The following is a 13,317-nucleotide window of genomic DNA, read 5'->3' on the forward strand; positions in this document are numbered from 1 at the left end:
AGTTTGACACCTGTGCTTTAGGGTTTCAGTGCATGAAGAGCTGAGTGAAATGAAAGTGATTGGGTTTTGAAATAAGAAGTCTACATTGTAGGTTTGTAATACATTTATTTTGTTTTATAGCTGCACTTTCAACACAGATTTAAAAAATGCAACATGCTTAACATTTAATTAATGTTTGCTTGCTTAAAAAAACTGAATAGAATCACTGACAAAGTCAGAGATCTCCCTAAGGCGGGCGTTCTCCTCTTTCAGATGCTTGATCATTGGCTCAACATTATTCTGGAAGAGCTCCAGGTACTTTTGCTTGAACAGATACTGGGAGATGTCATCTATAATGTTAATTAATGGATCAAAGAAAATGACGATCCTGGTTTGCACCTCTGCTGCCTGCATTTTTCCTGCCAGTGTGGTCAAGAAGAAGGTGGCATCCTTCAACTTCTTCTGAATCTCAGCCATCCCTTGCCGCATTTGAGACAGATTCTCTAATTTGGTGGAAATTTCCTGCAAGCGTCTGTTGATTGATTCAATATTATTTCTCTGGGTGTTTACTTCATGTGTGAAATCACAGATTTCTCTTTCATTGGTATTGACGTTTGTTCTCCAACTGTCTACATTTTCTTGTGCGACTCTGGCAGCATACTGGGCATCTTCCATGGCCTTCTGACAAACACCAATCATTGTTCCTCCTGCAAAATAAGAGTGGACAAATAAAGTTAAACTTCACTACAAAAAAAAGGAATTACATAAGATAAATATACTTGAGCATCTTGTGTTGCAGGAAAACAACAGGATACTGTATATATATCAGACATTCGATGTGACACATTCAAAGCCTGGGTGAGACAGTGATGCAGGGGTAGTACTGCTGCCTCACAATGAGACAAGGCTCCTCCCTGCGTGAAGTTTGCATGTTCTCCCTGTGTCAGCGTGTGTTTCCTTCGGGTAATCTGGTTTCCTCCCACAATCCAAAGACATACAGGTTAGATGGATTGGTGATCCTAAAGTGGCCCTAGTGTGTGGATGAGGAGTGTGTCTGTCTGTGTTCACCCTATAATGGACTGATGTCCTGTTCAGGGTTTGTTCCTGCCTTGCCCACTATGCTGGCTGGGATAGACTCCAGCACCCTCACCTCACCCATGATCCTGTTCAGGACTAAGAAGGTTAGAAAATGACTGACTGACTGACATTCAAAACCACATTGTAATAACAATAGCATTACCTACAACTTAAGAAGAGAACCTGCGCCCAAATACCCTTGTCACAGAATTTTTGAGTTCAAGATAATAAAACACACAATTATATTTTCCACATAAAATACTTCCATTCAACAAACACAACACAATGACAAAGCAACCATTCTGCAGGGATTTGTTACAAATTAAAAAGACTAGAAGAAAGTATTTAAGAAACTTCAGGGCCACAAGAGGAGAAACCACTCAAAAGGAGAAGGAAATAGCAAATGAACTAAACGAATATTTCTCACAAGTATTTGTAAAGGAAGAAACATATGGAGTGCCACATACACATGTAAAAACAAACTCCAAGTTCATAGGATTTAAAATATAAGAGTCAAATATGCTTCAAGTCATCAATACATAGGATAGACTCCAGCACCCTCACCTATCATGGGATAGACTCCAGCACCCTCACCTCACCCATGATCCTGTTCAGGACTAAGCAGGTTAGAAAATGACTGACTGACTGACATTCAAAACCACATTGTAATAACAATAGCATTACCTACAACTTAAGAAGAGAACCTGCGCCCAAATACCCTTGTCACAGAATTTTTGATTTCAAGATAATCCAAACACACAATTACCTTTTCCACATAAAATACTTCCGTTCAACAAACACAACACAATGACAAAGCAACCGTTCTGCAGGGATTTGTTACAAATTAGGGGTTGTAAAAATGACTACTCCCCTGTGTTGATGACCCCAATCCTTTCTGCAAAAAATATACTAAAATTTTATATTTGAGAAACTAGAATTTACCTTCAAGGTTCCCAAGAAACTCCTAAGCTTAAACATCCAAAATGTTTCTCAAGACACAATAATATTAATAACTGATTCCAACAATTGTTATTTACTAGAGCATGTCTAAACTACTGTTAATTTTATTTTGTACAAAACTGTGAAAAAAGTGCATTAAACCACCTGCACAACCTTCCTCATAATGTTACTGTCTTGATCACCCCCTCTGGCAAAAGGGGTCTTACTAGAATGTTGTATTCATGCTGTAACTTTAAAGAAAATATTTGTAACATTGCAATTACCCACTTCCTTCAGTTTTTCACCATTTACTTTTGAGTTTTTATTTTGATTTGAGAAACAAAGATACTGATGATTTGCCACTAGATTCTCAGATCAGATCAGGTTGGGTAACATGCATTTGTACAGTGTGTTCCCGTGCCCACCACACAACAAAACAGATCAGGATCCTGTTTGGCAAACCCCCAGAAATAGATATAGTCCAATCCCACTCATCAGAAATGACTGTCTATCTGCCTGCAAAGATATTGAGTGCGCCACACACCCCTTCCCAGCAACCTCATGACCCCCCTCCATGCTCTCCCAATCTGTCTACTGACTTCATAGGAAGAGTCACCAGAGACATAAATGTCACTGCCGAGGTAAGTAAACCTCTCGATGTGGATGACTAGAAAGAAAACTCTTTGATGAAAATTTCACCTGTTGAAATGGCGTTTATATGTATTTTCCCTACTGGCAATCTCTCATTTATTAAGGCCTTTGTATATGGTATGTAACATGTGTTCTAATGGACATTATTTTCTCAAAAAGAAAATAATGATTATAGAACACATTCTAGTAAAAAGACTAGAAGAAAGTATTTAAGAAACTTCAGGGCCACAAAAGGAGAAACCACTCAAAAGGAGAAGGAAATAGCAAATGAACTAAATGAATATTTCTCACATGTATTTGTAAAGGAAGAAACATATGGAGTGCCACATACACACGTAAAAACAAACTCCAACTTCATAGGTTTTAAAATATAAGAGTCAAATATGCTTTAAGCCATCAATACATTGAAAACTAACAAAACCTGATGGAAATTTTTAATTTCTTCTAATACAATTTGTAGATGTCATTTTTAAACCATTATTAGGCATATTTGTGCAGTTACTTGACAAAGAAGAAGTACTTGAAAGTTGCAAATTGGAATTAATTCTTCAGGACAGGAGACAAAATGGATCTTGATAATTACAGATCAATAATTTTTACTTCTGCACCATGCAAAATTACGGAAACTATAGTAAGAAATTAAATTAGAAAAGTACCTATAGGAAAATAACAGCCCTGAGATAGATTGGCACCCCAATCAGACTTTATTTGTGCCTTGCATTCACAAGTTCAGGGATGCATGAAACTCTTAATAACCAGTTGACTAGAAGATGAATGGATGTTAGAAATATGCTCAAGAACCACTGAAAATGCAAAGCAGGACTCAAAACAAATATTAGAAATTACATAATTGAACACCCCACATGAGAGAAATAAACTTAACCAAAAATAAATTTTAGGCCATTGCCAATCATGAGATATGGCACTAGAGAAATATCAGACATCAGGAATGGCTAGAGGCTGGAGTGTACTTTACAAACTTTTTCATCTTGCATTCTTGTCTTTAAATTGTTTAATGGCACTTCTTACATCAAAATGTGCAAGTAGACCCACTGTTTGAAAATTTGAGATACTTACCAATGATAGGACCAATAATTGGTATAAACAATAATCCGATGCCAATATTTCTTTTAGTTTCCTCTTCTCTTGCTTGCTGCATGGCATTTTCAACATTTGCCTCGGCAGATAACAGATTTTTGTTTGCCTGATCGAGACTATCTCTTGAAACTCTTAGCATCTCTTCAGAATGTTCCAGGTTCTTCTGCACTGCAAATAATTGATCCTTTTTGTCCTTTTCCTCAGTTTCTAGTTGATTCTTATCACAAGTAAGGCTTAGGCATTTGTCATCAACTTTTGTGAGTTGACACTTTGCAGAATCTTCGGCCTGTGAAAGACTTTCTTTGGCCTCCAGAATGGATTTTCTAATTTTCCAGGCGTCATTTTCCATGTTGTTTAGGTCAACTGCTTGCATATCTCTTGCAAGCTGCACAGTTGTGCTAATACCGTCGTTCAGGAATTCAATTACTTCGGTCACAAATTTCCTTTTGTATTCTTCACTCTGCTCAACGACAGCCATTATTTGTTTACTGCAATAGAAAAAGCAACAATTCATTTATCACATTTGTTTGGATTAGTTTAGAACCATTGTTTGACAAAGAACAATTTTATTGTAATAAGGGTTCTCTGCATATGAAATGTATTCTCAGAACTTTGAAAAGTTTCAAAGATGTACAGAAAACATAAATCTGCAATGTATAGATCTAGCAGGATACAACAAATCAAGAAAACCTGAACTTGGTCTGCGTTATTGTATGCAGAAAGAGTCCTTTCAAAATCGGGAACCCAAGAGAGTTTTATAAATCTATTCATGGTTATAATTGGAGCAGGTTATGGACTGTAGAAAAGGCGCTATACAGGCGCCTGACCCAGCACAGAAGGACACAGAGACACGTATAAAACAAGGACTTTTTATTTTCTTCTTCACCCATGGGCGCACGTCTTCCCCGTGACCCACAGGCAATACACAGTCCCAAAAGCACTCTTTCCACACAACAACAATCCTTTCTCTTCTCCCACCTTTATCACACTATGGATTCAGAACTTTCTTTTAAATCGTTCACAGACAGTTAAAGTTCAGGACACTTTTTCAAAAGCTCTTCATTCAAACACAGGAAGTCCACAGGGGTGTGTCTTATCACCATTACTGTTTACTGTGTACACAAGTGACCTGAGACAGAACAATGACCACTGCTCCATTATTAAGTATGCGGATGACACCATGATCATAGGATGCATATCTGGGGAGGATGAAAGCCACTATCTAAATCAAGTGGACTGTATGGTAAACTGGTGCAATAAAAACTCTCTCACTCTGAATGTAACAAAGACCAAAGAAATGATATTTGATTTTAAGAGACAGAAATCTGTATGTTCACCTATTGTAGTTCTGGGAGAGGAGGTAGAAATAGTGAATGAATATAAATACTTAGGAACTTACCTAGATAACAATCTTAACTGGAATACAAATACAAAAAAATTATTTTCTAAATGCAACCAGCGCTTTTTAATCCTCCATAAACTCAAACTATTTCAAGTAGACAAGGACCTCATGTTGTCCTTCTATCATAGTATGATCCAGTCCGTGATCACTTTCAGTTTCATTGCCTGGTTTAATAGTCTGACAAACCAAAACTCAAAAAAGCTCCAGCAGATTACGAAGTATGCAGCTAAAGTTATTGGGGCTGATGTAGATGATTTGACTAGTGTGTGTCAGAGGGCAATGCTAAAGAAACTGGAAATCATCTCAACTGATGACAGACATCCATTACATGTAGAACTAAACTTCAGTAAATCAGGAAGGATAGTTGCTTTGAAAACCCACACAAATTGCTCCAGAAACTCCTTTCTTCCTAGTGCCATATGACTTTTCAATAAGAAATATCGGAGATAATGTTTAAGGTTTTGATATATATCCTGCTACCTTTTTTTTTTTTTTTTTGGTATAAATATGTTTTATCTAACTGCCTTACCTTAACCTTTCTTATTTCTATTTGTCTGTTTTATTTCATTCTGTCTGTTACCTGTTATTAGATGCAACTGAGAAGGCAAATTTCATGTTTTCCTGTGTAAACATAACTAAATAAAGAAACCTAACCTAACCTAACCTAACCTTGGCACCACCACTCCTCCCTGGCAACCTCGTCCTCTTTCTCCCGATTCTAGCTCATGAGTGGTGGATGCTGGCCCTTTTCATAGCCCACCCGGAAGTGCTCCCGGTGCTTGATCACCTGTGGCTAATTGCACTTCCGGGTGGGGCTGCAGAGATGTCCAGGTGGGTTCCTGGCTTTATGCAGAACCCCCTGGCGGACACCCCAGCTCCCCACAGGGTTGTGGAGAACTCCATCTCCCAGGAAACCCTGCGGGAAACTGAGGCACCATCGTCAGCCAGGGAGGCTGCCACCAAGCGTCCTGGGGGAGGTAGCGAGATGTCCATAGCTGCTCCCCTAGAACATATACAGAAGGGGCGTCACAGGACCTAAATAAAGGTTCTTCTTCACATGGATGGTTTTCACAGGAACTGAAAATGGTTCCTCTATGGCATCGCTTTGAAGAACCACTCTGGCACATTTATTTTGAGAGTGTAGTAGGCAGGATTTTTCTTTGGAACTCCTGAATTTCTCCCTTATGAAAGACATTTATCTTTGGTTAAATTAGCAAGTACAAATTTGCACTGAATGCCTGGATGTGTAGACTAAAAAAAACAATAAAATGTTAAAATTATTAATCTAGTTCTGTCTGCAGGCTGCATGTAACAATAATTAATCTGTAAGAAACTTTTTTGCTGTAGTTTTACACATGAGCTTAAGTTACTCCAAGTTTGTGTTATTGTGTAGCTACAGAATGCTTTCATTTACTCAGACCACAATTATGTTCAATTACAAATGAATGAACTGAGGTCTGCTTATAATTCCAAGAGCAAGGGTTAAAAGAAGTTGTGAGGCAGATTTTGGCCGTTATGCACCTAAAATGTTTTACCAATAGAAATTCACCAGGCTAAAACTGTGGAGGGCAGCACGGTGGTGCAGTAATAGCGCTGTTGCCTCACAGTAAGGAGACCTGGGTTCACTTCCCAGGTCCTCCCTGCATGGAGTTTGAATGTTCTCTGTGTGGGCTTCCTTTGGGTGCTCCGGTTTCATCCCATGGTCCAAAGACAGGCAGGTTAGGTGGATTGGCGATCCTCAAATTGTCCCTAGTGTGTGCCTGGTGTGGGGGGGTGTGTGTCTCCTGCGGTGAGTTGGTGCCCTGCCCAGGATTGGTTCCTGCCTTGCGCCCTATGCTAGTTGGGATTGGCTCCAGCAGACCCCTTGTGACCCTGTGTTAGGATATAGTGGGTTGGAGAATGAATGGATAAAACTGTGGAACATTAAAAAAAACTGCTAAAAACTCAATATTTTAATTTGGATTTTTCAATTTGTACACATCACCATTATATCTCTGCTGTTTTTATCTGGTTCTTCCATGGTGGTGATCTGCACCACCACCACCACCTGATCAAAACACCCTGCAGGCCCTGAGTTGATGGAATGATGGTGGGTGTCTCAGCTTGTAACGGCCGATCCCTTTTACCCAGCCGGCAGCTACACTCCCAAGACCTGTAGCTTGGATGATTTACTGAGAAATAATCTAATTATCAAGCCGTACTTCTAACCAATTAAACTTTTCCCCCACAATCGACGGTGAAAAGATAAGTAAACAAAACAGGATGTAAAATTTAACGGATTATATGTATTAAGTGAAATGACATGCAAAAAACAGAAACATAAATATAAATATCCCTCCACCCCAGCAATAACAAGACACCACCAAATATATATATATACACAACAAAAACCCTCCCTTGTCCCTGTAACAAATAAACACACAACACGAATAACAACAATGACTGATAAACTGAAAATGAATGAGAACGTGAGTCCGGTAATAAAGAAACTGTCCTGAAAGCGGTTGACTGAATTAGTGAAATTGCGTTGTTTGATTCTCCCCGGAAAAAATGGAACAGCCTCACCGTGAATCCTCGTGTGTGTGGTGGGTGATTAAGTCCTACCCCGGGGTCTCTCGTGGGGAGGTCCTTGAAGTAAATCCGGCAGATGGAAAAACAAACTGGATGGATATGCGCGATGTGGACAATAACTGGTACAGTTGGCTCGTGGTCGTGATTGTGAAAAAAAAAATCTCCTTCTCTCCTCCCCCTTCCTTCTCCTCCTGCTGGCTTATATAGTCCTGTGACGGCTGGGATTGATTGATTGTAAACAGGTATTTTCCAGGTTTGCGGCTGTGGTCTCCTTCCATCATCTGTCCCCCTTTACGGGGACGGCATTAACTGATGCACATAAACAGTAAACGGGACAATGAAACAAGACGCACTCAGTACTGACATTTAACACTATGTGGCCCCGCTACAAGCTGTCCATGAAACTAAATTCATCAATTCCTACCATGTGAAGCCTGAAAATTAAGAGGTTTGATGGAACACTTATGTTACATAGAATGCCCAGTGAGGGCTGAGCAGACTTTTGGCCTTGGATCCCCTGCAGATTTTTTTTTTACTGTGCCATCTGACCTTACCTTGTTTTGTTGTTATTTATTCTTTAATATTATTGCCTAATCTTAATTGTTTTCTCTTCTTGTAACTTTCCCCTTGTGATTAATAAAGTATCTATCTATCTATCTATCTATCTATCTATCTATCTATCTATCTATCTATCTATCTATCTATCTATCTATCTATCTATCTATCTATCTATCTATCTATCTATCTATCTATCTATCTATCTATCTATCTATCTATCTATCTATCTATCTATAATAATAATAATAATTCATTACATTTATATAGCACTTTTCTCATCTATCTATCTATCTATCTATCTATCTATCTATCTATCTATCTATCTATCTATCTATCTATCTATCTATCTATCTATCTATCTATCTATCTATCTATCTATTGTAACAGTAGGGAGCGCTAGTGCTTCCTTGAACCCTCAGGTACGACGCCAAACAGCAGGTAAAAGTATAACTATTATTTATTTTATTATAATACAGTGCACCAAGTACCCTACACTCCACACTACTCATACAGTAACTAATCAACGATAATACTCTCAAAACACAATCCTCCTCTCCCAGACACTTAGCCACCCTTCCTCCCAGCTCAGATCAATGTCTGGGCTTTCCCAGAGTCCTTTTATACCCCCTAACCCGGAAGTGGTTCCTGTCCAACAATCCAGAAGTCCTCATTACTTCCGGGTCAGGGTAAACGTCCTTTCTTCAACCTGGAAGCACGTCGGTTCTCCTGTTCATGTGATCAGGACGTACTTCCAGGTTATAGGGCACATAAGAGTCCGGCAGCCTCCCTACAGCAACTCCTGGTGGCCCCCAGGGTATCCAGCAGGGCTGTGCATACACACTACAAACTCCATGAGGCCCTTCTGGAATTCGGGGAACGTCCATGCTGCCGGGAGAGCTCCACCTGGTGGTCTGGGGGTGAGGGCCAGAATATTTAGCCGGCCATCCATCACACTATCTATCTTTCATTTTGTCATCTTGTAAAGCTCTTTGAGCTACATATTTTATGAAAATGTGCTATATAAATAAATGCTGTTGTGGTTGTAAGAATATTAACATTTTTGAGGTTAAATTATAAAAAAAACATTTTTGAGAGCCAAAATGCTGAACATAAACAAGTACCACAGAGTTTCATTATTATCTGGGCATAAACTACGTCAAAGGCTCTCAGACTTTTTTAAGCTAAGAAAAAAAGGTGGCTGGTTCAAATTCCTTTACTGCCAGAATGGATCTTACTCTGTGGGGCTCTTGAGCAAAACATTTAACCTGAAAATTGCTTCAGGGCACTGTACAATGGCTGGCCCTGTGCTCTGACCCCCAAAGGTCATGTGAAAAGTATATAAAAAAAAACAATCTGGTCAGGGACCCCATTAATGTTAAACCCGATACTACGCAGGAAAGCATGATCATGGATTCCTGGTTACTGCTAGCATGATTTTGGATAATATTAGACCTATTAATTCAAGTAAATGCTTAACTACATAACTATGGTACACCTTTGACAAATATTGGATGATATGCTGTGTGATATCTCTAGGCCAGGGGTTCCCAACCTTTTTTTATTGGCGTACATGTGGTTTAGCGGGTCCACAATTCATGTCAAAAAGGCCACTTTTTAAAATAAATAATCGCCCCACTTGCGGCTTAGTGAAGGGGTGTAGTGTATGTGGCCGAGTGGTTCCCAGGGGAGTTTGTGATGCGGGCAATCCTCGCTTAAGTGCACAGGTAAGAAATCATCCGCATCAGTAATTGTTCCCGGGAGCTGCCGATTGCCACAGTTGATCCATGTCCTCATAATAAATAGAAGTGCGAGGCGGCTAAAAATGAAGAAAGAGAGAAGGAAAGACAAACGGAGGTTGTTGGAGAAGAAAGCAGGAAGCAGGGAGAGGATAGCCGGTGCGAGCGAGCGCAGGCTCACAGGCAGCTGGACAGTGAGTCCTAGCGGGGTGTTTGGCCGACACCTAGGGCAGTCAATTGTGGTCGCTCCCGCTGAGCATTTTGAGGAGCGGGAGTGACTGGAAGAAGGATGGCTCACCGCGGACGACAGCGGGAGTCGGGAGGCTTGGGAGGTGGATTCCCCATCGTAGAGCATCCTGGCCATTGGGGAAACCCAAGTCTCGGTCTGGAGAGAGCTGAACCGAAGCCAGGGATCAGGAAGCCTCCAGATCACAATATAAAATGAAGGTCAGCTGCAGGTAGGGTGGCTCCCCTGGTGCATAGCCTGGATGGGAGAAGCAGGGGAGTCACCAGTAGAAAGGCACTGGGCTGATTTTAAAAGGACAGCTTCCAGCCATTGTTTTAACCTCGTTGTTTTTTAAAGGATTTTTTCTATTTATTGGATTTTTAACCTCCACCTTTCACTCGTTTTAATGGATTATTTATTTAAAGATTTTTGATACACTGCACTTTATTTAATTTGGACACTTTGTTTTTGTTTGTTGATTATCAATAAAAGCACTTAGCACTTTTTACACCATCCCTTTGCTTTGTCCTCTCAGGTGGCGCAGTGGTAGTGCTGCTGCTTTGCAGTAAGGAGACTGTGGAAGATTGTGGGTTCGCTACCTGGTTCCCCCCTTATGTGAATAGCGCTTTAAGTACTGAGAAAAGCGCTATATAAATGTAGTGAATTAATACTGTTTGAGCCTCACTGCCTAGCTCATCAGTGACATTACAGACGGTGTCGGGTTCAGAGCTCCCAGAAGCTGAATGGGAGCATGGAGCGAACCCGCATCTTCACAATACCCCCTTCCAGAATGTGTTTGGCTTTAATTATTAAATACCAAACTCTTATTAAGTACAAACACCTAAAGGCAATGTGTCTTCAATTTGGGATTTTGACAAGTGATTTTTTTTTGTGGGTATGTGTCTTTTAAATGAATTCATAAGAATTACTTATGCACAGTTTGAAATTACTTTTTTTTTGCCTCCTGACTCACCAGTATGAGAAAAACCCCACATGCGACATGTCATTCAACCAGTCTTGATGACTAATTATGCAAGATGCTTGGCTTTTTGGGATCCTCCCCTATTTTTGGCCATCCAGACCTGAAAACCCCTCATTTTTAGACTATTTTTGACCATATTTTGTGCAGAACAAAATTGCATCCTTAAACCAATGTGTGAGTGAGGAGTGAGGGACAGTTTTACGTTACTGGGCTGATTGTACACCTGCTGGCCTAACTCTTTTGTCAGAAAGAACAGCAGCTACACTAGAGTGTAGTTTGAACCCCTTTTCAGGTTTGCATCAAGTACTTTAATAGACGCCCATGCATATGTGTGTATGCATGTATGTTATTAAACTACGAACTACATTAAACACTGCAAGAAAGGGAACAACTTACTTTGTCGGTAATGCATAAAACACAAAAAAGGAGGCGGAGTCTGTGAACATGTTACAACGGATGAACAAAAACGCTGCACATGCGCAACAGTCCCACGGGGCGGGTTTTGCCCAGCTAAAGAGGGAATTTTGCACATGGTGTCTTCAGCAAAAATGATCAGAAGAACTTGAAATTGTGCACTGCACATCAACTGACCTCTGATGTTCATCCTGTAATAATGGGTCAAAATTACTCCTTTTTATAAAGCATCAAAAATGGGGATTGATAATATAGGCATATGGTGTGTCTTCAGATGCTATTTTCAGGTTGCTGATCATGAAAATGTTTTTTTAATATTTGATTCTTTACTGGTGGTTCTAACCCTCTAACCACACCCAAAAGGTTAAAAATGGCATATTTCAAACGTAAGCATGTGGGATATTGTTAGAGAGATATCAATTATAAAGAGACACGGATCACATTTAAAGGTGCACTTCCCAGTATGCACGAGAGTGTCTATTATGGGATGTTAAAAAAGTGAAGAAGGTGCCCGAGTGCCGCAATAGCCAATTCCGCATAGAGAAACATTTGTTTGTTATAAGTAAGAATCAGCAGTGTACCGAGTTAAGATAAGTGTGCGTTGATGACCAGAGGTGGGTTCGTTTGCATTTTACTTGTATTTTATGTTTTTATATGTTAAGATGTAAAGTCGTTTAAATGTACTGATTACGTTGTTGATTTGGATTCTATACTGCCGGTAAGATAGTGCTTAATTTCAGTAATACTGCCATCTAGTGGACTTTGGGTACTTTATCAATAAGTTTTATGTATTCTTTTTTATTGTAGACCACACATACAAATACACCTATACCTATTCGAATACAGGTGTATATCTCCAAATAAATGAGTTCAATTTCAATCTAAGCTGCTGTGTGGAATTCTCTGCATCATTTTCCAGTGTCCTGATCGACACTCCGGAGTGAACACTATAAGTCCTGAACATACGAAAGATAAAGTGGTCCTTTGCTACAGGTATCATTTTAGACTATTTCAAGGTTAACGATTAAGAATACGCTGTTGTTTTTGATTTTTCTTCTATTAGAATTGAGAATATTTAGACCTTAAAAACTGAAAAAATTGAAGCCCAAATTTGTGAAATACCAATGGGTATTTGTTTATTTATTTTTCTGTTCTGTTGGAATATGCCTAAATATCTAGTTAAAGATTTCTGCTTTGTTTACATTTTAGGAAACTTATCAAAGTTCAAAGAACAAATTTCATATTCAAAGAACCCTAGAATGAAATGGTTCTTTGTCAAGCAATGTTTCTACAAGATACCACACAACCCAATAAGGTGCCATTTCAGAGGCAGTATTCATAAGAGTGCAAAGGACTCTTTTCCTCCCTCCATGGCTTTCTATGCTTGTAGTATCAAAACTATGTTGTATTATTTAAAACGTCTGACGCTAAACACTTAAAAGTATTCATCAATGAACCAAAAATGAAAACATACTTTATGCAAACTCTGTAGTTGGGATACCAATGGAAAGCAGGGATAAGACTCATGCTTCTCTTCGGGTACTGTGAGCATTTTTGGATCATTTAAAAAATCGGACGGGATTAGTTTTACGCCACACTCTTAAAAAATAAAAGTGTCAGAGCGGAGCGATGCCATAGGAGATAGATAGATAGATAGATAGATAGATAGATAGATAGATAGATA

General features: G+C 39.4%; 2 protein-coding genes across 2 annotated transcripts in view; one reads left to right on the forward strand and one right to left on the reverse strand.

Annotated features, from left to right (window-relative positions):
- The window catches only part of LOC114653822 (aerolysin-like protein), a 989,661-nt gene that overhangs the window by 118,657 nt on the left and 857,687 nt on the right, over nt 1-13,317 (forward strand). The window lies entirely within an intron of this gene.
- Nucleotides 98-4,232, reverse strand: LOC127528388 (uncharacterized). Its single transcript, XM_051929008.1, has 2 exons — nt 3,724-4,232; nt 98-686 (listed from the first exon to the last, which is right to left on the reverse strand). The coding sequence occupies exons 1-2, from the start codon at nt 4,220-4,222 to the stop codon at nt 184-186; spliced, it is 1,002 nt and encodes a 333-aa protein (XP_051784968.1). The 5' UTR covers nt 4,223-4,232; the 3' UTR covers nt 98-183.

This window comes from Erpetoichthys calabaricus, chromosome 6, assembly GCF_900747795.2.
Source record: "Erpetoichthys calabaricus chromosome 6, fErpCal1.3, whole genome shotgun sequence".
NCBI classification, from domain to species: domain Eukaryota; kingdom Metazoa; phylum Chordata; class Cladistia; order Polypteriformes; family Polypteridae; genus Erpetoichthys; species Erpetoichthys calabaricus.

Excerpts from the sequence above, each read along its gene's own strand:
- LOC127528388 (XM_051929008.1), bottom strand. The coding sequence starts at position 4,222 with ATGGCTGTCGTTGAGCAGAGTGAAGAATACAAAAGGAAATTTGTGACC. Across the intron at positions 687-3,723 it reads AATTATTGGTCCTATCATTG|GAGGAACAATGATTGGTGTT; the intron begins GTAAGTATCTCA and ends CTTATTTTGCAG.